A 27239-nucleotide genomic window follows, 5' to 3' on the forward strand; every position below is an offset into this window, starting at 1 on the left:
GGCTTAAAGATTTATCTGATGTTCAGGGATGTGTGTATTCCTGTTCAGAGAATGATTTCTCTGTTGCTTTCTGTCCTGCTCCTGTTACTCCTGCTGAAGCTTTCAGCCTCTGAGAATAGGACAGAGAAGGCACCCTGCTTCCCTCAAATCAGTCCCATACTTGTCAGAAATGGGGATTTCATGATTGGGACTTTTCTCCCCATGTATTCAGTTGAAGTGAGCAGTGTCACAGGAGCAGGACTCTTTGGAAGTAAACCTGACAAGAACTGTCAGAATTATAAGTAAGTGTCAGTCTGCATATGCCTCTGAGAGGGCTGATGACTATACATTTGTTTGTGGAAGAGAAAGGCAAGAAGGTGGGACCTTGCCTGCTGATCTGAGGGTATCTTCAATCCTTTCTTCTCTGATTTGTATTGTGCATGGTCAGTTTCCATCCATCAAGTGAAAGATTGTTTTTATCTCTCTCTGTCTCACTGTTTTTTGCATCTTTCTGTCTTCTTATTTATATTTGTGTTTGCATCTGTGTCTCTCAATCCCTGTTCTCACTGATCTTGAGGAAGTGTAGAGATCTGGAACTTTTTCTTATCTATGCTCATGTGAACAACTCCAGTATGCGCAAGAGCCCAGTATCTAGCCATGAAAACTCAAATATAAACAATAAGAATATTTGCAATAGAAATTGAATACACACGCACATATTGCTTCTCATGATATCCTTGTCTGATTTCACTGCAAGGCTATTGGCAATCCATAGCCCTCACAAGGGATTTGAAAGAATAGTTTGGGGACATGAAAGATGAGGACATGGAAGATTGCAATTTTGACCTCTTTTGTATATTGCTGTGTCTGTGCATCTCTATTGTTTTTGGTTTCTTTCTGTATTTTGCATTCTCTTTGTGCTTTTCTTTTCCTTTCTCTGTATTTTATCTCCATTGCTCTAAAATAAGGAATGTTTTATTATTTGCTTGTATTTCTTGAATATTTTAAGACATTCCCAAATCTTTTCTGTTTCATTATTGTACACCACCAAGGCCAAGGGGATGATAGTTGGCAAGAGATAGATAAACGTGCTCCCACACTATGTGTAGCAGTGGACAAAAAGGCCATTGTGAACCAAATTTCTTTTTTTGCCTCTTGTAGCTTTTGACATACTTTTTCTTCAGAACAATGTTTGTTCATGTTGAGAGGGTAATTGATTCCTTTCTCCCTGATCTAATTGTAGTAAGTGTGAATGAAGAAAGGATGAATACTGGGTTACAAATTCTCAGAAAAAGGGCAGTTAATAGAGAGAAAGTCAGTTGGGAAGACCTTAACAATCTCTTGTGTTTGCCTTCACCTCCAGGAATACAGATCTGAATTGCCTTAATGAGGATAGTTGCTGGAGTAATATTTCTGGATTGTAAATATTTTGGAACATGTTGACATTAATGTGTGATCTGTTAGACCATTAGTTTTGGGCTGTTTGACTACATTCTTGATCGTAATTTACAATTTTTTTTTTGTTTTTCTCAGTCCCTACTACGGAAGGGAAAAGGTGAGGAAAGAGGATGAGAGGTCTGAATATCTCCTGATCTTGACCTGAAGGCCCTTAGACAACATCTGCTAGCACATTATGTAGGGACAATCTTGGAGTGCATCTTATCTCTTAAACATTTTTCTGTGCCCATGTCCACAGATTTTTCTCTCCTGAAAGATCCTTGTCTCCACCCATGAAAATCCCCATCTTCCTCTATTGGGAATGAACTTCCCCCTGCTCAGCATTCCTAAATTTCTCTGTACTAGCCACAGGTCAAATATTTGCCACTGCCTTATTTGACAGGTCTGTGGGTCAATCATGCTTCTCTTGACTGTATCCTAAGCTTTTTGATGTCAGGGAATATTTTGATAACTTATGGATACATACTCTTGTTAGGTATCGTCATAACACAGAATCAGAAATAGAATATCAAGCAGGAAAAACAGCAGTATCCCATATCTCCCATTTATACTACCTGGGAAAAGATATGCTGATTAGATGCAAAGACACAGTGCTGGTGTCAAGGAAAAGGAGGCCAGTGACACGGAAGCACAGGGTTCCCAATTCAGCCCTTTTCCTCTATTTTCACTAAGTCAGAAAACGTGGTGAAGGGGAGCAGATTCTGAATTGTTAGTCACACATGCTTCTGAAAGAAATCTGCCAGGACTGGTATTCCTAGGAGACATGGCAGCATTGGACAGAACCAAAAAGAAGCTCACATAGAGAAACTATAGGAAGGTAGTTTTTGCGCAGTCAGAGAGATGTTCACAAAGGTGCGGGGTGGGTAGGTTGAGTGGACACAATTCATTTTTCTGTTGTCCTACATGGTGTTAGCTGTTTGAGGAATGGGAAGAATGGTAGAGTTATATAGGGTTTTCAGGGACAAGCAGGATAAGTTGTGGGAGCAGGGACTATAGAAGATTATACTTGGGTTGTGAACACAGGTTCATGATTGGTGCTGACTAAATCTTGGTGAGGACAGGGGAAAATTGTGAGTGAGTTCATGTTCAATAAACTCCAGAAGAGAACATGGCTTTTGGCAGTTACTTCTGGTCTTACTCTTACAGGATAATTGAGGATTTGTTTCTTTGTTTTTTTTTAACTTTTCGGGTCCTCTTTATTTATCTCTTAGGGGAGGTTACTATATTCCTTACAGCTAATGTTAGACTGGGAAATCTTTTTGAGAATGAGTTGGATTAGATGATGTTCAAATTCTTAAATCCAGTGATTCTGAAATGGTAGGTGTTCAATATATATATTGAATTAATGAATGAATGAGTGAGTGACCCTGGAATATAGAACCATACCAGGAACTCAAAGCAAATTGTCCTCAACATTTCAGTTACAAGAGGGAAGGAGTAAAGGAAAAAGAAAGGCTGTTATTGATACATTCAAAATGAACTAGAGTCCTTAGATTTGACTGTCACATGGCTGGAATATCCTCCTTCCTTAAATGAATTCCTTTTACAGGTGTTATTAATGGGTTCTGACTCTTTCACCTTTAGGTGGCTATACAAAAATTACCAACAAGCTCTGACCCTAAGGTTTGCTGTAGAGGAGATCAACAAGAACCCTAACCTGTTGCCCAACCTCACCCTGGGATTCCACCTCTACAACACCTACCACAGTGATGAGAGGACTTTGGAGAGCTCCCTGCCGTGGCTGTCTGCGCATAGCCAGCTCCTACCTAACTACAGCTGCTGGGAGCAGGACAAGTCTGTAGCTGTTATTGGAGGAGCCACATCAGCTCTGTCTGTCCAGATGGGGACCCTGCTGGAACTCTACAAATATCCACAGGTGAGTGCTATTGACCCTGACACTTCTGAGGCTTCATCAGACTCCTGAGAGGCAGCATGTTTTAGTGGATGGACCTTGAAGTCAGAAGGCCCAAATTTAAAAAGCTACCTCAATCACACAATGGCTGTATGACTCTTGCCAAGTCTCTTCACTTCAGAGTACACCAAGTAAGTCTCAGAGGTTGTAAATTTCAGAGAAGGTGCTAACTTGAATTGGGAGAAGCTGTGTCTTGCCTAGAAATACCTACACCAATGATATAATTGCTACTATTTTGGCCAACTATACATGGAAGAGTTTAGGCATGCCCTTGAGTGCCATACCTCCTAGATCCTTATATTTTGTAAATGTTGTTCAGTTTTTGCCATCATATGCAACTCTTTACTTATTTGGGGTTTTCTTGGCATTGAAATTGTTGGCCATTTTCTTCTCTAGCTCATTTTTTCAGATGGGGAAATTGAGACAAACATGGTTAAGTACTTTGCCCACGGTCCCACAACTAGTAACTGTCTGAGTTCAAATTTGAACTCAGGACTTTCTGACTCCAGGTCTGGCAGTCCATCCAACGCATCACGTAGCTGTCCTCTTTACTGACTTAAACAGTGTCACCTAACTTCTGTCACATGAAGGGATCCTGAAGGTCCCTAAGGATCAGGGGGATGAAAAAGCTTCACTGAAATCTCAGATATAATTGATGAAAGAGCTGGGACTAAAACCCTTCTGTTTTCAATACTAGTTCATTGCTCCAAGCACTACATTATGTTATTTGTGTTTTACCCTCAAGCTGTTTGTTGTCTGTGAATATTACCATCACTTTCCCCCCAAATAATGCTTCTTTCAATAAAAGGCATACTGAGCATTGGTGTAGAAAGTGCAGATTTTGCGGAGCAGTAAAAAGAGTGTGTTTTAGTTGTTGGAGAGAGGAAAGAAAGGGCACCTTTAAGAAGTGATCCACTCACTAAAAAAGAGAGCTTACTAATATATATTTCCTCTCTCCCTCACACTATTAAATGAAAACATGAGAATAAAATGCATGAGGTCATAGATGTCATTTTTGTTCTTAAAATCTACTTTGGCTTTAATGTCAAAGATCAGTTACTGTAACATTTCCTCCATACCACAGACAAAAGAAGAAATGGCATGATTCAACCTTAACCCTCACAGGAAAAATAAAATTTTGCTGTGGATAGTTTCAAATGCTTCTCTGTCTAAGGAAAAAAAAAACTAACTAGGTACAGACAGGGAGAGACATGAAACAGCTTTTTTAAATTTCTACACTGAATGGGTGCTGGGTGTTAAAGATTGATGAGCTGTCAGTGTTAAATTTGAAAATTTTAAAGCAAACCTAATGAATGATAATGTAGGGAACTTTCAGAAGTAAACAAATATCCCAATAGATTTATTGAAGCATATGCAGCTATGACTCACTCTGAATTACATTACTTTTCCAAAGTTTATTATCATCCTCTGCAGCCATAGTTGTCCATTGTCAACTATTAGATGTCTCCTGGCTTTCAAAGGCATTTTTATTTACATAGTTGGTATATATTTTTTCTTCTGAGTGTGTTTATTTCCTTTGGTATCAGTTCATACAAATCTTCCCAGGTTTCTCTGAATCCAACTTTTTTTTTGTTTTTTTTTTTTGTTATTGAGCAATGATATTCCAAGGAATTTTCCCCTGATTTTTATTTTATATTTTTATCATTTTAATTTACAGCTTTTAACATTCTTTTCTTTTTGCATTTTGACTTCCAAATTATCTCCCTCTTTTTCACCCATCTCTCCCCCACTGAGAACAGTAGGAATATTATATAAATTTTACAGGTGTAGGTATTCAAAACATATTGACATATTAGCCATGTTTCAAAAAATCAAGAAATAAAATGAGGAAATTATACTACAGTTTTCAATCAGACTTCATCAGTTCTCACTCTAGAGGTGGATTATTTTTTCCAGATTTATTCCAGATTCCTCTGAAATTGTCTTGGACTATAGTATTAATTAGAATAGCCAGGTCTTTCACAATTGATCATCATTACACCATTGCTATTAGTGTGCACAATGATCCCCTAGTTTTTCTCTCTTCAGTTTGCATGACTACCTTTACATTCTTTTTTCTTAAACCATGCCCCTCACCATTTCTTATGGCACGACAGTACTCCATCTCAATCATATGAATTTTTGTGCCACTTTTTCCACATAGCCAATTATACTTTTTAGGGGATTGTCCTCAATGCCTTTTTGTACCTCTTTTACCATTTGGCCAGGTCTGGGGTGTGGTATCTCCAATAACCAAATAGCCCTATGAACTTTTGGGCCTCTTTCTTATTATTCAGGGTGGGAAAATCCTGGATTTTTTGTTGAGCTTGTGGGAGAATTTCTCGCAGTCCCTTATTCCACTGTATCCTTCAAAATTTTATAGTTTGAGCTGGCCCTTGAACCTTTGCAAGGTTAATTTTCTATCCTTTGCTTTTCATATGGCCAATTAATAGTGTCAAACTCTTCTCCACTTCTTTTATATTTTCTCCCTGTATCATGATGTCATCTATATAGTGGGTAAGCTGTACACCAGATAACTTTAATTCATCTAAATGCTCAGCTACAATCCTGTGGCAGATAGTTGGGCTATGAAGATATCCTTGTGGCAGGCATGTAAATGTATACTGTCGGCCTTGCCAAGTAAAAGCAAACTGATCCCATTGCTTGGGGTCTATTGGGATCATAAAGAAGGCATTGACCAAATCAATAACTTCATACCAAGTCCCTTCATGTTTCTGTATTCTCTCTGTTAAAGTAACAGTGTCTGCAACAGCAGCATACAGGGGAGGAGTCGCTCTGTTCAGCTCTCTATAATCTACTGTCATCCTCCACATTCCATCTGACTTTTGAACTAGCCAGACAGGGCTGTTCCTTTGAGTGGTTGTGGGGACTAACACTTCTGCTTCTGGAGCTTTGATTTTGTTATCTTCTTTTGAGCATGTGTTTTGATCCTCCTTGTCACCATAATAACTTTCTATAGGCAGAGTTTATTTTCCCCTTGTTTGCTTATTTTCCCAGCTTATTACTTGACTTTTGACTCTTTGTTAAAGTAGGCCTCTGCTTCCAGGGTGAAGGGCACACTGTCCCAAACTAAAAGGTTTTTGTGGAGAGATAATTCTAGGGGCCTATAAATTTTCAGTTCTTCCAAGGTGGTATGATCTAACAAGAGGTTTGTTTACTACTCTCCTGGCCTGTGCTCTGATCTGTGAGGGACTACAAGCACTCTTTTCAGTCATGGAACTGTGCAGAGGGTCTCTGCTCCACTGCAGCTGCAACTTCTACTGTGCTAGTGATCCTCCTTGCCCTAAGATTGCCACTCGGAACTGTGATCAGGATCCGAGTATGGGCCAAGCAACAGAGTTCTGCCTCAGTGCTAGCAAAGAGACCCTTGTGATCTCTTTCTGGCCAGTTGTTCAATCCCCTTGCCATCTGTGGGCTGAGAACTCCAGAAGCAACTGCTGCTGCTGCTGATTCAATGCTCCCAAGGGCTGGTCCAGGTTTGCTAGGGCTGGACTACAGTGGGGTGGCCTGTGTTAGACTGTTCAACAGTCTCACCCCAATGAGAAAGATCTTTTTCTGCTGAACTTTCAAATTGTCTTTGGCATCTGTGTGCAGAGAGGTCTGGAAACCACCACTGGTGCCACTGATTCAGTAATACTGAGGACTGCTCTGGGTTTTCTGGGACACAGGCTGTGCTGATACAGCCTGTGCTAGACCAACCTCCTTTCTCACCCTGTTGCAACAGACCTTTCTTGCCATCCTTATAAATGGTCTTTGGCTGGAAAATTGCTTCACTCCATCTTTTGTAAGTTATCCTTTAGAATTTGTGTAATCGTTATTTAAAAGTATTTGTAAGGGTTTAGGGAAGATTTCAGGAAAGTCCCTACCTTTACTTCACCTTGTTGGCTCAGCCTCCATAACAACAATTTTAACATTATTTTTTAAATTTTGACTTCCTATCTCTACAGTTTTAGGGAGTTTGTTGATACCAGCTGTGATGAATTCACTTACAATCACAAAGAATCAGCAGTTGCTAACAAATCCTAACATTTGAAAGTGAATTGTCTAACATTACATTTCTATTTGTCTCTAGTTAATTCTCGGCCTCTTTTCGGTTGAGGAAAAATTGAACTTACTGAAAATGTCTGGGTAATGAAACAACAGATTATATTATAGGTCTCTGATAATTTATAGATAATGAGGCATGAACAAATTTTACATGGTCTTGAAGCAGTTTTCCTGTTCAGCTTCATTTCATGTAATTCAATAAATTCAAAGATGACTCACAGTTAGCCTAAGGTCTTTGATTAGTCGAGAAATAGTCTCGCAGTTAAAGTATCAAATCTAAAATGAAGTTGAATGGTTTCAATCCCACATTTACATAATCGCCATGACAATATTCTTAGATTTCAGATTTCCTCATGTTTCTTTCACATCTAGATCACCTTTGGGCCATACGATCCCATCCTGTGTGACAAGGTTCACTTTCCTTCTCTTTACCAGATGGCCCCCAAGGACTCTTCCCTACATAAAGGTCTGGTCAGACTTATGACTCATTTTGAATGGACATGGGTAGGTCTGGTGACAGTGGATGATCTGAGAGGTGAGGAATTTCTTCAGGAAATAATTTTGGAGATGGAAAATAATGGTGTCTGTGTGTCCTTCACAGAAAAGATCCCTGTTAGTGAGAGAAGCCACACAGAATCACAAGTGGCATTCATGCCCAAGATCATTGCATCAACATCTAAAGTGATTTTCATTCATGGGGACACAGATTCGTTAATGATCTTGAGATATTCACAAACTCCTCCTGTCACAATTGCTAAGGTATGGGTCATCACCTCTCACTGGGACATTACCATGAGACCACAATTTATTGATGGTTATATATTCCATGGGGCTCTTACATTTTCACACCTAACAAATGATGTTCCAGGTTTTAAGCATTTCCTCAGGACTGTGAACCCTGCTAAATATTCGGAGGATATTTTACTGAAAGAATTTTGGTACTCAGCATTTTTATGTACAGATGAAATTGAAAAGTTGGAGCAAGAGAAATGTTCATCAAATGCCTCATTGGAGACTTTGCCTTTGCTTTACTTTGACATGACCATGTCTGACTTGAGTTACAGCATCTACAATGGTGTCTATGCTGTGGCTTGGACCCTTCATGAAATGTTTTTGATCAAATCAGAAGAAAGATCCATGGTAAAGGGAGAAAGCTGGGTGCCTCATCCATGGAAGGTAATATTGCCTTGAAGTTATGTGTTTTCCACTGCCAAGCAATGGCAACCTGACCACGAAGTGCATTGGCTAGTATTCTCCCAAATTATATTTGACCTGGGAATCAGTCAGACATTCAGGAAATATGTATTAAGTGCTGCTATTTGTCAGGCACTGTATTAAGGCCTGGGGATACAAAGAAAGGTAAAAGATAATCTCTCATCTCAAATAGTTTAGTCAATTAGAGGACATAATATGCAAAGAATGTGTATAAGCAAGATATATGAAGCATAAACATGAAATAATCAACAGAGAGAAGGCATTAAAATTGTGAAGAGAATCCTATGGAATATGGCGATTTAGCTGGGACTTGAAAGAAGCTAGGTAATTTAGGATGCATAGATGAGGAGGGAAATCATTCCAGGCATGAAATATAGCCAGGATGCCTGAAGCTGACAGCAAAGATACCAGTATCAATAGCTCCAATAATATTTTCCCAAAAGGTAGGAGACAGATTATGGGAGACTTTGAGGTAAAATGGAGAAGGTTTCATACTTGATTCTGTAGTTTACAGTCACTGGAATTCATCAGTGCCAAAGTCAAACTTGAGATTTCAGAAAAACCTTTTTGAGAGCTGGGTGGAGGAGAAATTTGTGGTAGGCAGATCAACCATCTCAGTGTTGCAATAGTCCAGGCTTGAAATGAAGGGTGCCTGAACCAGGCTAGTTGCAATGTCAGAGGAGAGAAGATGGAAAATATGAGACAGGTTATGAATGTAAAACAACAGAATTTGGTAAAAAATAAATGTATATGCATGAATAAGAGAAAATGGGGAGTCAAGGATGACTTCTAAGTTGGGAGCCTGGGTGACTGGGAGTATAGTGGCACCCTCAGCAGTAAAAGGGAAGTTAACAGTAAGGAAGAGCTTGCAAGGGAAGAAGATAGTGAGTTCAATTTTGAACATGTGGAATTTCAGACATCTACAAGGTACCCAGTTATTTTAAGATAATCTTTATTGATATTTTCTATTTCTTACATCATTGTAGTATACCATAATACCCTCCAAAATCCCTACTTAAAACCCACTTTGATATGACAAATAGAATTTTTAGAGAGGAAAAATGAACTAGCACAACTGAATGATGAATTTAAAAAGTCCAAAAATGTAACAGCTGTTGACGTCCCACCTTCATGCTGGAGTAAGATTGGGATGTCTTTTCATATCTCTTCATTCTGAGTCCTGCTTGATCATTTTTATTTTGTTATATATACTTTTGGGGGGAGGGAGGATTCACTATTCTTTTTATTTACATTATTGCAATTTTTTGTATTTTGTTTATTGGCTCTGCTTATTTCTATGTATCAGGTCATACAGATCATTCCGTGTTTTTTCTGTGTTTATCATATACACTATTTTATGTTCTGTTTTTTATTTTAACTTTTTTTTAGAATTTTAAATTCCAAAATCTATTCCTCCCTCCAGCTCCTCCTCACATTGAGAAAACAAGGAATATGATATCAATTTTACTTGTGAAGTCATGCAATATATCTTCATATTTATATATTAGTGATGTTAGAAAAAGCAAGAAAAATACAGTTTTTAAAAGTATGATTCAGTCAGTAATCAGAACTCTTACTTCTCTCTAGTATTTTCCTTGGTGGGGCCTTTGGAATTTTCTTGGATTGTTGTGCTACTCAGAGTGACTGAGTCTTTCATGGTTGATCATCATCACAATATTGCTGATACTGGGTACAGCATTCTCTCAGTATACTCACTTCCCTTTTCACAGATTCATGTAAGGCTTTCCAAGTTTACTGAAGCCATGCACTTGACCATTTCCTATAGCAAAATTGTCTTCTATCACAATCACGCACTACTTGTCAATCCATTCTTCAATTGGTGGGCATCCCCTCAATTTCCACTTCCATGCCACCAAACAAAGAGCTGCTACAAATGTTTTTGTATGTATATGTCCTTTTCCCTTTAGATTGGTATCTTTCTGATGCAGATTTAGTAGTGGTATTGTTGGGTTATAGGATATGTACAGTTATATTGCCCTGTAAGAATAGCTCTAAATTGTTCTCCAGGTTTGTTGGAGCAGTTCACAAATCCACCAACAGTGCATCAGTGTCCCTATTTGTCCACATCCACTCTAGTATTTGTCATTTTTGTATTCTGTCATGCTAGTCAATCTGATAAGTATGAGAAGGTATCAGGGAATTGCTTTAATTTTCATTTCTCTAATCAATATTCAGAGTATTTTTGCGTATGACTATAGATACCTTGAATTTCTTCTGAAAAATGCCTTCATATCCTTTGAGTATTTGTCAATTGGTTTTTGGTTCTTATTTCTACAAATTTGACTCAGTTCCTTTATCAGAGAAACTTCTCATAAACTTTTAAAAATATTGCTTCACTATCTATGGTACCTTTTTCATTTTAGAAAAATGTGATTTTCCCAAATATTTTTAAAATTACTTCTATTTTGGGTTTTGATTTGTATAAAATCATAATTTCCATATCTTCTTTTCTTATTTAAGTAAAGGATAATATATTTGGCTCCAGCTCCTTATTTTAATTGTGTGTGTGTGTGTGTGTGTGTCCTTTTCTTTTTCAAGTGTGTCTCCTATAAACAATACCTTGTTGCATTGATGTTTCTAATCTATTCTGCTGTTTCTTTTTGTGAGTGAGCTAATCTCATTCATATACACCATTAAAATTACCAGATGTGTATTATTTTCAATCTGTTTTCTTATGTTTGTATTTTTTTCTCTCTCTTTCTTTCTCCCTCTCCATAAAAGTCCATTTTTCTTCTGATGACTGCCTCAATTAATCCATACTCCCTTCTATCACATGTCTTTTCTCTCATCCCCTTTTTCTCCTATTTCCATGTTTGATAAGACAGATTTTTATGCCCACCTTTGTATTTTTCCCTCTTCCACCAAATTACTGTGAGAGTGAGGTTCAAGCCCCTCCCCTATTTTTTTCAGAGTAAAATCTCTTCCTTTCATGTCCCTTTTAGGAAAGGATATTTTCTCTTTTCTTCTGTTCCTTTCCCCCTTCTCCCAGTGTGTCCCTGTTATCTCACCTTTTAATTTTTTGAAACCATTCCAACATAATCAACTCATACCCCCACCTTCTGTCTATGTAGACTCCTTCTAATTGCCATAGAATGATAAATTCTGGGGAATTACTTGTGTCATCTTTCCATGTAGGAATGTGAACTGTTTGACCTTATTGAATCTCATATGATTTCTGTTTCATGCCTTCTTTTTGATGCTTTTCTTGAGTCTTGTGATTGAATTGCAAATTTTCTGTTCAGTTCTGACCTTTTATCAAGAATGCTTGAAAATCCTCTATTTCTTTTTTAATTAATTAATTTATTTTTAACTTTCAACATTCACATCCATGAGTTTTAAATTCTTTCCCTCTCCTTCCCTTTCCCCTCCCCAATCCAATCCAATATAGGTTCTACATACACATTCCTATTAAACATATTCTCACATTAATTGTGTTCTAGAGAAGAAATTAGAATGAGAGTAACTGTGAGAAAGAAAAACATAAAACAAAACAAAAAAAGAAAACAGTCTGCTTCTATCTGCATTCATAATCCTTATTTCTTTTTCTGGGTGTGGATGGCATTTTCCTTCATGAGTCTTTTGGAATTGTTTTAGGTCCTTGCATTGCTGATAAAAGCTAAGTCCATCAAAGTCAGTCATCACACCTTGTGGCTGTTAATGTGAACAATATCCTCCTGGTTCTGCTCACTTCACTCAGCATCAGTTCATATAAGTCTTCCCAGGTTTATCTGAAGTCCACCTGCTCATTTCTTATAGCACAGTAGTATTCCAGCATACTACAATTTGTTCAGCCATTTCCAAAGTGATGGACATTCCCTCAATTTCCAGTTCTTGGCCATCACAAAAAGAGCTGCTATAAATATTTTTTACAAGTGGGTCTTCTCCCCATTTTCATGATCTCTTTGGGATATAGCCTTAGAAGTAGTATCACTCTGTCAAAGGGTATGCACAATTTTACAGCCATTTGGGAATAGTTGGATCAGCTCACAGCTCCATCAACAATGAACTCTTGTTCCAACTTTCCTACATCTTCCCCAATATTTATCACGTTCCTGTTTTGTCATGTGAGCCAATCTGTTAGGTGTGACATTGTAACTCAGAGTTGTTTTGATTTGCATCTCTCTAATCAATAGGGATTTAGAGCATTTTTTCTTGTGACTATAGATAGCTTTAATTTCTTCCTCAGAAGACTGCCTGTTCATATCCTTTGACCATTTATCAATTGAGGAATGACTTGTATTCTTGTAATTTGACTCAATTCTCTATATACACATTAGAAATGAGGCCTTTATCAGAGGCACTAGTGGTAAAAATTCCAGTTTTCTGCTTCTCTCCTAATGTTGTTTGCATTGGCTTTGTTTATGCAAAAAGTTTTCAATTTAATGTAGTCAAAATAATCCATTTTGCATTTCATAATGTATTCTTTCTCTTGTTTGGTTGTAAATTCCTCCATTTTCCATAAATCTGACAGATAAACTATTCCTTGCTCCCTTAATTTATCTCTAGTAATTAGCCTTGTACCTAGATTGTGTACCCATTTAGACTTTATTCTGGTATATGGTGTCAGACATTGGTCTATGCCCAGTTTCTGCCATACTTTTTCAAGTTTTCCCAGCAGTTTTTGTCAAACAGTGATTTCCTTTTCCAGAAGTTGGAGTCTTTGGGTTTATCAAACAGTAGGATAGACCACTGCTTCTTGTGTACCTAACCAATTCCACTGATCTAGCCCTCTGTTTCTTAGCCAGTACCAAGTGGTTTTGATGATTGCTGCTTTATAATACAATTTAAGATCTGATATGGCTAGACCATATTCCCTAGAATTTCTTTTTATCAATTCCCTTGATATTTTGGATCTTTTGTTTTTCTAAATGAATTTTGACATTATTTTCTTCCAAATCTATAAAATAATTTTGGCAGTTTGATTGGTATGGTGCTGAATAAGAAAGTTAATTTAGTTAGAAATGTGAGCAACTTAATAAAAAAGACAATTTTACCTAAATTAATTTACTTATTCAGTACCATACCATTCAAACTACCAAAAAAAGTAATTTGCAGAGCTGGATAAGATAATAACAAAATTCCTCTGGAAAAAAGGTCCAGAATATCAAAGGAATTAATGAAAAGAAATGCTAGAGAAGGTGGTCTAGCCATGCAAGATCTTAAACTGTATTGTAAAGCAGCAGTCATCAAAATTACTTGGTACTGGCTAAGAAACAGAGTGGTGGATCAATGGAATAGGTTAAGTATACAAGATGCAGTAGTAAATGACTATAGCAATCTACCCTTTGATGTACCCAAAGAATCCAGCTTCTGGGTTAAGAATTCACTGTTTCACAAAAACTGCTTGGAAAACTGGAAAATAGTATGTCAGAAAGTGTGCATAGACCAATATCTGACACTGTATACCAAAAAAAGTCAAAATGGGTTCATGATTTAGGAATAAAGGCTGATACTATAAGCAATTTGGGAGAGCAAGGAATAGTTTCCATGTCAGATTTATGGAGAAGGGAAGAATTCATGACCCAACAAGAGATAGAGAGCATCATAAAATGAAAAATGGATAACTTTGACTATACCAAATTGAAAAGATTTTGTACAAACAAAGCCAATGCAACTAAGATTAGGAGGGAAGCAGAAAATTGGGAAAGAATTTTTAGAACCCGTGTCTCTGATAACTGTCTCATGTCTAAAATACAAAAGGAACTGAGCCAAATTTATAGGAATTCAAGTCATACCCCAATTAAGAAATGGTCAAAGAATATGAACAGGCAGTTTTCAGACGAAGAAATTAAAGATACCTAAAGAGATCACACAAGAGGAAAAGGGACCCATATGTATGAAAATATTTATAGCAGCTCTTTTTGTGGTAGCAAAGAATTGGAAATCAAGGGGATGCCCATTAATTAGGGAATGGTTAAACAAACTGTGATATATGAATGTCATGGAACACTATTTTGTTATGAGAAGTGGGGGGGCGAGCCAAGATTGCATCTGGAAAACAGTGACTCACTTAGGCTCTCCCCCAAATCCCTCCAAACACCTGTAAAATAGCTCTGAACAAATTCTAGAGCTACAGAACCCATGAAATAACAGACGGAAGTAGGCCTCCAGCCCAAGACAGCCTGGATGATGGCTGGAAAGGGTCTATTGCCCCATCCTGGGAGGGGAGTGCAGCCCAGTGTGGGCCTCACTAGGACAGACCAGGCACTGAGGAGATCGGGTGGAGCAAGCTGTAGGGCCCTCAGTCACTGAGCTGTGGCAGCTACCAGGCTTGTCAACCCACAAACACCAAAGACAACTTAGCAGGTAAGTGGGAAAACTGCTGGATCAGGGGAGAGAAGTGTACAAGTTGGCCACAGCCTACACATCATCTTTCAAGAAATTATCAAGGAAAACTGCCTGATATTCTAGAACTGGAGGGTAAAATAGAAATTGAAAGAATCCAGTGATTGTCTCTTGAAAAAGAGCCCAAGAAGAAAACTCCTAGGAATATTATAGTCAAATTCCAGAGTTCCCAGGCCAAGGAGAAAATATTGCAAGAAGCCAGAAAGAAACAATTCAGGTATTGCGGAAACACAATCAGGATAACACAAGATCTAGCAGCTTCTACATAAAAGTATTGAAGAACTTGGAATATGATATTCTATAGGTCAAAGGAGGTAGGATTAAAATCAAGAATCACCTACCCAGCAAAGCTGAGTATAACACTCCAGGACAAAATATGGACTTTCAATAAAATAGAGGACTTTCAAGCATGCTTGAAAAAGAAAAGCCACAAGCTGAAGAGAAAATTTTACTTTCAAATACAAGAATCAAGAGAAGCATGAACAGGTAAATAGGAAAGATAAATCATAAGGTACTTATTAAAGTTGAACTGTTTTGGTTGCATTCCTATGTGGAAAAATGATATTTGTAAATCATGAAGCCTTTCTCTGTATAAGGTATATATATTTTCTCAGTATAGTTGAAGGGAATACACACACACACATGCAAAGGGCACAGGGTGAGTTGAATATGAAGGGACGATATCTAAAAATAAATAAGTAAATACAATTAAGGGGTGAGAGAGAAATATATTGGGAGAAGGAGAAAGGAAGAGGTAGAATGGGGTAAAATATCTCATATAAAAGTGGCAAGAAAAAGCAGTTCCATGAGAGGGGAACAGGGGACAGGTGAAAGGGAATGCGTGAATCTTGGTCTCATCAGACTTGACTTAAGGAGGGAATAAAATACACGCTCAACTGAGTATCTTACCCTACAGGAAAGTAGTGGGGAAGGGGATAAAAGAGAAGGGATGATAGAAGGGAGGGGAGATCAGGGAAGGAGGTAATCAAAAGCAAACACTTTTGAAAAGGGCCAGGGACAAGGGGATAAAATTGAATATAGGATGGAGGGAAATGTAGCTAGTCTTTCACAACATGATTCTTATGGACATGGTGCATAATGATACATGTGTGGCCTATGTTGAATTGCTTGCCTTCTCAAGGAGGGTAGGTGGGGAGGGAAGAAGGGAGAAAATTTGGAACTCAAAGTTCTAAAACAAATGCTCAAAAAAAGACATACAAGCAATGGGGTATAAAAATCTATCTTGCCCTACAAGAAAGTAAGGAGAAAAGGGATAAGAGGGGGAGGGGAGTGGGGTGACAGAAGGGAGGGCAGACTGTGGAAAAGGGCAATTGGAATATATGCCATCTTGGGGTGTGGGAAGGGTAGTTATGGGGAGAAAATTTGTAACTCAAAATCTTGTGGAAATCAATGTTGAAAACTAAAAAATATTAAATAAAGAAATAAAGGAAAAAACTAAAAAGGCTGAAATGAAAAAAAAAGAAATGAGGAGCACAAGGGCTTCATTACACCCTGGAAAGACTTATATGAACTGATGCTGAGTGAAAGGAGCAGAAATAGGAGATCATTATACACAATTATAGACAGTTGGTATTTGTAAGGACTAACTTTGATAGACTCTGCTCCTCTCATCAATGCAAGGTTCAAAGAGTTCCAAGAGACTCATGATGGAAAAAAACTATGCATATCCAGAGAAAGATTTTTGGAGTCTGAATGCAGATTGAGGCAAACTATTTGCTCTCCTGTTTTTCTTTCTTTTTTGGTTTCATTTCTTCTTTCTCGTGATTCATTTCATTGGTTATAATTCTTTACAACTGGACTATTATAGAAATAAGTTCAATGTGAAGGTATATGTAGAACCTACATTGGATTACATGCCATCTTGTGGGGAGAGGGTGGAGAGGGAGGGAGAGAATTTGGAACCCAAATACTTGTGGAACTTAGTGTTGTAAACTAAAAATTAAAAAAATAATAATAAAAAGGGAAAAAAAGAATTGCAAGCAACTGATGTTTTTCCAATTATTTAGATCTTACTTGTTTGTGTGAAAAGTGTTCATGTAGTTCCTGGGTTTGTTTTGGCAGGTAGACTCCCAAACGTTTTATAATGCCTACAGTTACTTTAAATGGAATTTTTTCTTTCTATCTCTTGCTGTTGGGCTTTGTTAGTAATATATAGAAATGCAGATGATTTATGTGGCTTTATTTTATATCCTGAAACTTTGCTAAAGTTATTTACTATTTCAAGTAGTTTTTTACTTTATTCTCTAGGATTCTCCAAGTGTATTATCATGTCCTCTGCAAAGAATGATACCTTAGTTTCTTCTTTGCCTATTCTAATTCCTTCAATTTCTTTTTCTTCTCTTATTGCCAAAGCATATTGAATAACAGAGATGATAATGGACATCCTTGTTTCATGCTTGATCTTTCTGGAAACACATCTAGCTCACCCCCATTACATAAAATGCTTGCAGATGATTTTAGGTAGATGCTACTTATCATTTTGAGGAAGTCTCCATTTATTCCTATACTCTCTAGTGTTTTTAATAGGAATGGGTGTTGTATTTTGTCAAAAGCTTTTTCTGCATCTATTGAGATAATCATATGGATTTTGTGAGTTTTGTTGTTGACATGATCAATTATAGCTTTCCCAATATTAAACCAGCCCTGCATTCCTAGTATAAATCCTACCTGAGCAAATTGTATTATTTTCGTGATAAGTTGTTGAAATCTTTTTGTCAATATTATATTTAAAATTTTTGCATATGTATTCATTGGTCTATAATTGTCTTTCTCTGTTTTGACTCTTCCTAGTTTAGGTACCACAAATGCAACATAAAAAGCATTTGATAGGAATCTTTCTTCACCTATTTTCCCAAATACTCTATAAAGTATCAGAACTAACTGTTCTTTAAATGTTTGGTAGAATTTGCTTGTAAATGCATCTGGCTCTGGAAATTTTTTCCTAGAGAGTTCAATGACGGGTTGTTCAATTGCTTTTTCTGAGAAGGGGCAATTTTAGTATTTTACTTCCTCTTCTGTTAATCTGGGCAATTTATATTTTTATAAATATTTATTCATTTCACTAAGATTGTCAAATTTATGGGCATATAATTGTGCAAAATAATTCCTAATTATTGTTTTAATTTCCTTTTCATGGGTGGTGAATTCACCCTTTTCATTTTTGATACTGGTAATATGGTATTCTTCTTTCTTTTTTTAATCAAATTAACCAAAGGTTTATCAATTTTATTGTTTTTTTCTTAAAATGAGCTCTTAGTTTTATGTATTAGTTCAATGATTTTCTTAATTTCAGTTTTATTAATCTCTCCTTTGATTTTCAGTATTTTAATTTGTTATTTAATTGAGAATTTTTAATTTCTTCTTTTTCTAGCTTTTCAGTTGCATGCCCAATTCATTGATCTCCTCTTTCTCTCTTTTATTCATGTAAGCATTCAGAGATTAAAACTTCCTCTAAGAACCACTTTCACTGCATCCCATAATGTTTGGTATGTTGTCTCATTATTGTCATTCTCTTGAATGAAGTTGTTGCTTGTTTCTATAATTTGGTCTTTGACCCACTCCTTCTTAAGGATTAGATTAGTTTCCAATTAATTTTTGGTCTATCTTTCCATGGTCCTTTATTACATACAATTTTTATTGCATCATGATCTGAGTAGGATTAATTTGATATTTCTGCCTTTCTGCACTGGACTGAGAGGTTTTTATGCCTTAGTACATAATCTATTTTTGCTTAGGTGCCATGTACTATTGAGAAAAGAGTATAATCATTTCTAGCCCCATTCAGTTTTCTCCAGAGGTCCACCATATCTATGTTTTATTAAATTCTATTCACTTCCTTAACTTCTTTCTTGTTTATTTTGAGGTCAGATTTATGAGGAGGAGGTTGATGTAAGATTCTCATATTTGGTGGGCATGAGTTGGATGAAGATCATCCAAAATAAACTGAGAAGGTATGGTCAAGAAAGCAGGAGAAGAATCAGGAGAAAAATAAACTGAGAAGGTATGGTCAAGAAAGCAGGAGAAGAATCAGGAGAAAATAGTGTCATTAAGACCTTGAAAAAAGAAAAGTGTATCAAGAAGATGTTGATTGACAGTTTGAAAGACTACAGGGAGGTAAAGAAGGGAAGGACATCACACACAATGAAAGCAATAACTATAAGAACAAGAATCTCTTTTGCTGGAACATCAACAAAATTTCCTTTTGGCATTTCCCAAATGCCTCCAAGGGATCTGGGGCAGGTACCGCCATTTTTAGCTCACTCCTTTAATGAGGAGTTCTGTTTGTTTTTGGTGGAATTGTGAACTGATCCAAGCGTTTCATAGAGGAATCTGGAATTATGATTGAAGAGTTGTTAAATTGCCTATACCCTTTGACCCAGCAATACCCATACTAGGTCTATTCCAAAGATCATTAGGGAAAAAGTAAAATAACCTATATGTTCTAAAATGTTTATAACTGATCTATTTCGGGTGGGAAAGAACTGGACATTGCAGGGATGCCCATTAATTGGGGAATCACTGAACAAGCTGTGTTACATAATTGTGAAGGAATACTACTGTACTATAAGAATTTATGAGCAAGATAAACTCAGAAAAGCATAGAGACAGTTGTATGAAATAAGGAAGAGCAGATCCAACAGAATATTGTATATAGTAACAGCAATAATTTTTTTAAGAATGACTTCGAGTAAATGTCATTTTGACTGTTATAAATATGCAAATTAGCTATAAATTACATATTAAAAAGATGCTATATGTATCCAAAGAAAGAACCGACTAATAGAAGTGTGTGATTATGTGTGTGCCTGCTTATGTGTATTTATTTATAACTCTGAAATAAGTAAAAGTTCACTGATGTTAATTGATTAAATGAAATGGGGCATTAATCACTGTTCATTAACTTTTGAGAGAGCATGAGAGAATGGGGGAGAAGCTTAAAATGTTTGCAGTGGAAAGCAAAACCAAGAACCCCTCAGCAACATGCCTGAAAGCTTGAGGGGAAGATGTAACCTTTTTCATAAATTTGACATACATATATATGTATACACATATATACATATAAAAAGTAAATTATATATATATGCATGTATATATGTATGTATGTGTATATATATGCATATAATTAAGCATGAGAATTGGACAAAGCTTATAGGGACTACATATGATTTTATTTATCTGCGTCTTTAACCTCCAATTGGAATATAAGACCCTTGAGAGCAGAGACTTATTTTATCTTCATTTGCATCTTCAGTTCTTCTTTTGGGGCAAAAAAATATATGTACTTAATAAAATCTTGTCAACTATAGACTAATACCACTCACAAGCCTTCCTTCTAGGAGTTTACTGACCTTAGGCACCAGATAGTGATTGGGCCCTTTGTTTCTCTTATAGCTCCACTCATTTCTAAAGAATATACAGTTTAACAACAGTGCTGGTGACCAGGTGTTCATGGATGAGAATAGAAACCCTGAGGCTCAATATAACATCCTGAACTATGTAATTACTGTGGATACTGATGCTCTGGTGGAAGTTGGACAGTTTATCCCCAAGGCTGAGACTGGTCAAGTTTTCAACATTAATGAGGAGGCCATAGTGTGGGGCCAGACATTTTACGAGGTCAGAAACAATTGTAATATCAACCTGATTATCTAATCAGGAGAACAAATTTTACCTGCTTAGCTCCAAAAACATCCCTTTTCATGGGCAGAAAATCCTCCCTGGACAGTGCTATCCTTTACCTTCACAGAAAGCTTCTGGGTGAAAAAAGATCAAACAAGCAATCCACCAGAGGATTTTAAACTTGGGATAGTTAGTGTCATTGCAAATAGAACTCAAGTGGACTTTTTAAGAGCTCACTTGCTTATCCATGTCATTTGAGAGAAATAAAAAACATAAAGAGGTAGTGATTGACTAATGTCCTCTGGTCACAAGGCCAGTGTTTTTGTCAACTTCCTGGCATTTTTGCAAATGATGACAAACAATTGTTTATATTAATTCAGTGAAAAAGTTATAGTCAGTCCTCCAAGGACTATGCCTATATGGAGCTGAGTAATGAGTTGGACATTTCTGAAACTAATGTATTTCTGAACCAAACAAGTTATTTCACTATAAGACTATGGAATTTACCTTTTCTATTAAAATTAACAACAAAAATCAGTCTTGTCTTTGAGTTATCTGTGTCCTACATCCTACATGCAGACTGCTTAAATATATTTGTCAATCACTTATATTTCCTTCCATTAAAAAGACATAGTTGACACTGAGAATTACAAAACGCTACATAAATAAGGACCATAAGATAGCATCTTTTTCAAATTCCTCCTATACAAATGATTAATGACCAAGAAGTTTAAAAAAGTTCATCTAATTATCCACAGCTAGTGGATAGCACTCAGGTCTCGGTTTTCAGCCTAGATCAGTGCTCCTTCTAGTGACATTCCATTGATGTATGAACAATTCTCATATTTCTCCTATAGAATAAGCTTTCTTTGTCCCAGATCAATATCATTCACTCTCTAATAATGATATGCTATCCTCTGCCCTGTTAATTTCCAGGACCATTATGTATTTTACTCCTTTGTCACTAGATTCCCTGTTCCACGTGCAGTGAAAGCTGTGGTCCTGGGTTCAGGCAAACTCCATTGGAAGGAGAACCCATCTGCTGTTTCAATGGTTCTCTGTGCCCTGACGGGGAGATCTCTGATCAGATGAGTAAGTGCCTGTAGATTGTCTTCCTCCTACACACAATGGACAAAATAAACTGGTGCTTTGCTCTAGGGTAACATACAACTCCATCACTGCCTGAACAGTAGCATATATAGGAGCAAAGTGAGTTGGGAAAAGTTCTGAGCTAAAGACAAGTGGCTTGAATAAATGGTGAGAATTTGGTGTCCTGTATGACTTTACTATACAAAATGAAACCTACAAAATAAAAAAAAATAGCTATCTTGACCTGTCTCTTTGTAAAACATATTTGCATGGTCTTTTTTATGCATATGTACATTTATGGCTGAGCAACAGTCATTCCTCAATACATTAGTGAAAAAGGAAATGAATAATTGGTTCTCAACAGAATAATTGCAAATTATTGGCCACCATATAAAAGTACTCCAAATTTCTAATAATAAGAGAAATGCACATCAAAACAATTCACAGATTTCACCTCAATCTCATCAAATTGTAAAATGAAGGAATATTCAGTTCATGAGAAGTTGTGGAAAAATTGGCACACCAGGATATCATTGATTCCAGCTGTGAATCAGTATGACCACTTTTGAAAACAATTTGAAATTATTAAAATAAACTGACTGAAGTCTGCATAGCATTTTACCCACTGACTCCAATAGTAGTTATACACCACAAAGACATCACTAACTAGAAGAAATTAGAGATAAGATTAAAATGCTTATGGTTGAGCTTTTCTTTCTGGTTCTGTTTTCAAATGTCTTTCTCATAAGCAATAGATCATAAGATTTTGTTTTCTTATCCAGTCTTTCACTCATTTTAAGATTATTTATTAAATCCACATATAAAAGCTATAAGGGGGTAGGTTTATATTTTCCTCTGTATCTAAATGTTGACTTTCTTTCAAGATATAATTTTCCCTTTTCTGTGGTGAAAAGAGTATTATCATCCTTCAGTTACTTTACCTTAATCTTTTTTTAAAGGTTGCATGTTCCTACTGGATCTCTTCCTCTCCTATATCCCTTCTCATTGTTTGTTACACTTTTATCTTTGGGTTTTTCTTTACTAGTAAATTTTTTCTCATGCTTTTGTATAGTGATACTATCCTCCTCCCTATATTTTTACCTCTCAGTCAAGTAGATTCTACCTACATCTTCCCACTTTCAGATAGTCTTGTTCCTCATTTTTTTTAAATTTAATGTCATTTTATGAATCCCTTTCCAAAAAGGATTTCTCTTAATTTCTTCACTATCCATCCTGTCTTTCAATACACTATAGACTTTTGTCCTATGATGCACGACCCCTATAATTATGTTGTCTTTCTTTCTTCTTTTCATATGTTCTTCATATAATCAAAGCTTCCAAGGTATCCATTCTAGGTTCTCTCCTCTAGGGAACTTCTACCACAGTCTTGTAGGATTTGCCCTATGGATTACACTTTTCCATGATGTCTCATACCCTGAACAATGCTAATTATTGCCAGTATGAGAGAAGATTCTAAGCTATTTTAGGGTCCCTCCACCACCACATCACTGATTATGCATTGTTCTATACCGTCTTCTGGGAACCCTCCCATCTATATTTACCTTTAAACCTCTTCCATATTCTGGACTCTCCAAGCTGTCAGTTGCCTCCAGGGGTTATAACTTTACATCTCCAACCGCATTGTCAATGTAGAATCTCAGTAGGCTTTTCAAGCACCATATAGGCAAGGCCACACCCAGTGTACATCTCCCTTCATAGGCCATGTCTCTTTACCCAAAGACATATTCATCAGCAGAACTCTTCCCCTACTATAAAAGTAAGGCCCCAAGCACATATAGACAGTACAGAAAGAAGTGTACTCAATCTTTGAGAAAATGAAACAAAGGGGAGTAATTCACAGCTCCTGATAATCCTTTTGCTAGAGTTTTAAAAATCTATCCTTAGGTTTGGTGTAGTGTTTTTCTATGTTTTTTGGAGAACCTGGAATCTCCTTTCCTCACTGCATCTTGTCTGTCCTTTTCTCCAAATATGCATCCTGTGTTTAGCCATTATACAGGTGATGCAAGCATGCCAGAAAAAAAATGTCCAAGTCTTCCTGATGTTTAAAAATTAACAAGCCTCCCTGGGACAAAGGAGGGAGAACTAGGCTATGACCAAGGCTAAGGCTTAGCACTCTACTCTTGCCCAGCCAATCCATCGCATCTCTGAAATTTGTCTCAAATATAGTCTCCACTCTCCAATACGAAGAACTAACATTTACTATGCCATCTAGCTTACTGGAATTGCAGAAGCTCTTGAAGATGAGATCAAGCCCTTCAGCTATCCCAACCCTATTTGCTGTGACATCTAAAGATGTGTCCATTCACTGATTATGCCTAGTGAACAATTGAGGTGTATCGTCACCACTTGAAGGAATCAGGATATAGTGCATTATCATTCAATTTAATAAGGGTAGATTATTTGGCTGATCTAGTCATGTGACTGCCATAAACAATGGATGTTTATAAATTTGCTGAATATCACCATGAAGAATAATTAAAAAAGGCAAGTTGTACTACCAGCTATGTCCTATTAGAATTTTGGAGTTATGAGTAGTTATTGCTTCATTGTCTTTACAACTCAAGCACCTGAATCACAGTAGGCAGTTAATGGTTTGTTCATTTAATATTTAATATCTAGCAAACTTTTCAGACTATCTAAATCTAGAGTTATTGCTACAACCTAATGGCTTTAGAGAAGATGGAGAGAACAGTATAAAAGGACTGCAGTTTCTTTGTTCACTGTATCATACTCATAGGAAAAGCTTGTATTATGTGAGAAAAGCTGAATACTGAAAAAAATAAAATCAAATTTGTAAATAATTATTGTGAATAGAGTGAGCCTAGATTGGGCACTAGGTTGCTTATCAATGACCATCTCCCAGCATAAAAAGTATATTATGCCTTGTGAAGTAATAAACACAATCTTGAGCAATCATACATATTTTCTGTGTATGGGGAAGGAGACAATTTACTGAATCTAACATCCTAAGAAATTGTCTGTCCCTTGCAGATATGAAGCATTGTGTGAAGTGCCCAGAAGATGAGTATCCAAACAAGGAAAGAAATCAATGCCTCCCCAAAGTTGTGACTTTCCTGAATTTTTCAGAACCTTTGGGGATGGCACTAATCTGTGTGGCTCTTTCTTTCTCTCTAATGACAGCTCTGATTCTCTGTATATTTGTGAAGTTTCAAGACACAGCCATAGTGAAAGCCAACAACCGATCCCTCAGTTACACTCTCCTCATCTCCCTCAACTTCTGTTTCCTCTGCTCCTTGCTCTTCATTGGCCATCCAACGTCAGTCACCTGCCTCCTTAGACAAACAACCTTTGGGATTGTGTTCACTGTAGCCATGTCCTCCATTTTCGCCAAAACCATTATGGTAGTCCTGGCTTTCAGGCTTACAACACCAGGGAACAGAGGTAGAATGTGGGTGCAATCCAGAGTATCCAACGCTGTTGTCATTATCTGTTCTGGGATTCAAGTGATTCTCTGCGGCATCTGGTTAGGAATCTCTCCCCCTTTCCCAGAGAGTGATATACACTCTGAACCAGGACAGATCATCATTGGGTGCAATGAAGGTTCTGTCACTGCCTTCTACTCTGTCCTGGGCTACGTGGGATTCCTATCATTGTGCAGTTTCACAGTGGCTTTCCTGGCTAGGAACCTTCCTGACACCTTCAATGAAGCCAAGTTCATCACATTCAGCATGTTGGTGTTCTGCAGTGTCTGGGTCTCCTTCCTCCCAACACACCAAAGTGCCAAGGGCAAGGCCACAGTTACTGTGGAAATCTTTTCCATCCTGGCATCCAGTGCTGGGATACTGAGCTGCATCTTTATTCCCAAATGTTACATGATTCTGCTTAGACCAGACAGAAACACTCAGGAAAGTATCAAGAATAAAGTAGACCATAGGGGCAGGAATCACTCTACATCAGCGTCTGCTAATTTCTTCCAGAATCATAACCAATTTTAAGGATAAGTATACCAATATGGCAGGGGCCATGGGACATCCCATCTCTTGACTCTTGTTCAGGATCGTAGAATTCCATACCATATTTCCTCCTGTTTGTGACTGTCCTGAGATGAGCTTCCTGAGCTTTCTCAATATGTGAAAACACAAACTTCCCATAAAGTCATGATGGTGGAATGACAGTGACATTTCTAATCACCTGTTTCCTTTGGTAGACATCTTGCCATTCACTTACGTGCTTTCTAGACTAAGAACAAAATGTTTGGGACAGCACCACCCTTTTTGTTTGAACAATTCTAGTTATACTGAATGTGCAGCTTCCAAAGGGTACCCCACCTTCAATATCATGTATTTCATTCCTCATTCCCATCTACCTCAAAACTCTCTTCAGTGTCCTATTCAATACTCCATAATCCCTTCCATTATGTTCTTTGGAATGCCTGCCGTATAATAAACAATCTTTTCATCATAAATCTTTCTTCTTTCTCTTTTCACGTTCTAGCACCCACAGAGACCTACTTTGCTCCTTCCTTCATTACATTTTCCATTACCAGCTACACTTTCTGTCACATCTCCTCATCATTTAATTCATTTTTGGAGGGAGGTTTCTGAATATTTTTGTCTGCCATAGCTGCTTCTAGGCTTTCTGTCCTCCATCATTCAATAACAAATTCTCTCTTCTCTCTCTCTCCCCCTCTCTCTCTGTCTCTCTCCTTCTCTCTCTCTGTCTCTCTTTCTCTCTCTCTCTGTCTCTGTCTCTCTCTTTCTCTCTCTCCCCAAAAATTAGACAGCCAATCCAGATTTTCCTGGCTATTATATAATGTTATCCCCATCTTGAACATCTCCCCTCCTTCATAATTGACTCTAGTGCCTGATTCAGTTTTTCTCTGCACCTCACTTCCTGCTCTAATCCTATTTACATTCAACGTAACTATTGATGTTCTGGTGTTTCCTCTTGCTGTAACTTTCCAGTTCCATCTTTGACATGATTTATTTCCCCAACCCTACCTCCCCTATAAAAGGAGACAGGCATTGCCCTTGGTCTCACTGACATTCACATGTACTACTCTTACATTCATGAACTATACTTCCCCAATGTGAATGTAGCCTTTTTTCAGTACTAGAAGGTTGATTATTTACATTTTTAAATCTTACTTTTCAGTTCCAAATTCCCTTCCTCCCCCACCCCTCCCTCATTCATTGACAAGGCAAAAATGCAATACCCATTATACACATGAAATCATGAAAAAATATCTTTTCTATCAGCTATATTATTTACCCAAGACACCCTGCAAACTCTGTCCATTTTCGTTGGCTGTCTTTTATGCCTGGAAGTTTATCCCTGCTCATTTCCAGCTTTTTACTTCCCTCTATTCCTTCAATTTTCAGGTTAAAATCCTGCCTTTGTAGGAGTGAAAAGGGGAAAGGCAAAAAAGGGAACGCCATCCAGGATGATATATAGTTTGGACATAGTGTACTCAAGGACACCTATGGCATCTGGAAAGACTTCCCAAGAAGCCTGAAATGCTGACCAATTT

General features: G+C 37.2%; 1 protein-coding gene across 1 annotated transcript; it reads left to right on the top strand.

Moving 5' to 3' along the window:
- Nucleotides 1–25704, top strand: LOC118845933 (vomeronasal type-2 receptor 26-like). The gene is made up of 6 exons (XM_036754064.1): nt 1–281; nt 3022–3313; nt 7790–8593; nt 20411–20635; nt 21607–21730; nt 24740–25704. The coding sequence occupies exons 1-6, from the start codon at nt 19–21 to the stop codon at nt 25702–25704; spliced, it is 2673 nt and encodes an 890-aa protein (XP_036609959.1). The 5' UTR covers nt 1–18.
- The last annotated feature ends 1535 nt before the right edge of the window (nt 25705–27239 follow it).

The sequence above is a fragment of the Trichosurus vulpecula genome, chromosome 1 (genome assembly GCF_011100635.1).
Source record: "Trichosurus vulpecula isolate mTriVul1 chromosome 1, mTriVul1.pri, whole genome shotgun sequence".
Taxonomy (NCBI): domain Eukaryota; kingdom Metazoa; phylum Chordata; class Mammalia; order Diprotodontia; family Phalangeridae; genus Trichosurus; species Trichosurus vulpecula.

Excerpts from the sequence above, each read along its gene's own strand:
- LOC118845933 (XM_036754064.1), top strand. The coding sequence starts at position 19 with ATGTTCAGGGATGTGTGTATTCCTGTTCAGAGAATGATTTCTCTGTTG. Across the intron at positions 282-3,021 it reads AAGAACTGTCAGAATTATAA|GTGGCTATACAAAAATTACC; the intron begins GTAAGTGTCAGT and ends TTTCACCTTTAG. Across the intron at positions 3,314-7,789 it reads AACTCTACAAATATCCACAG|ATCACCTTTGGGCCATACGA; the intron begins GTGAGTGCTATT and ends TTTCACATCTAG.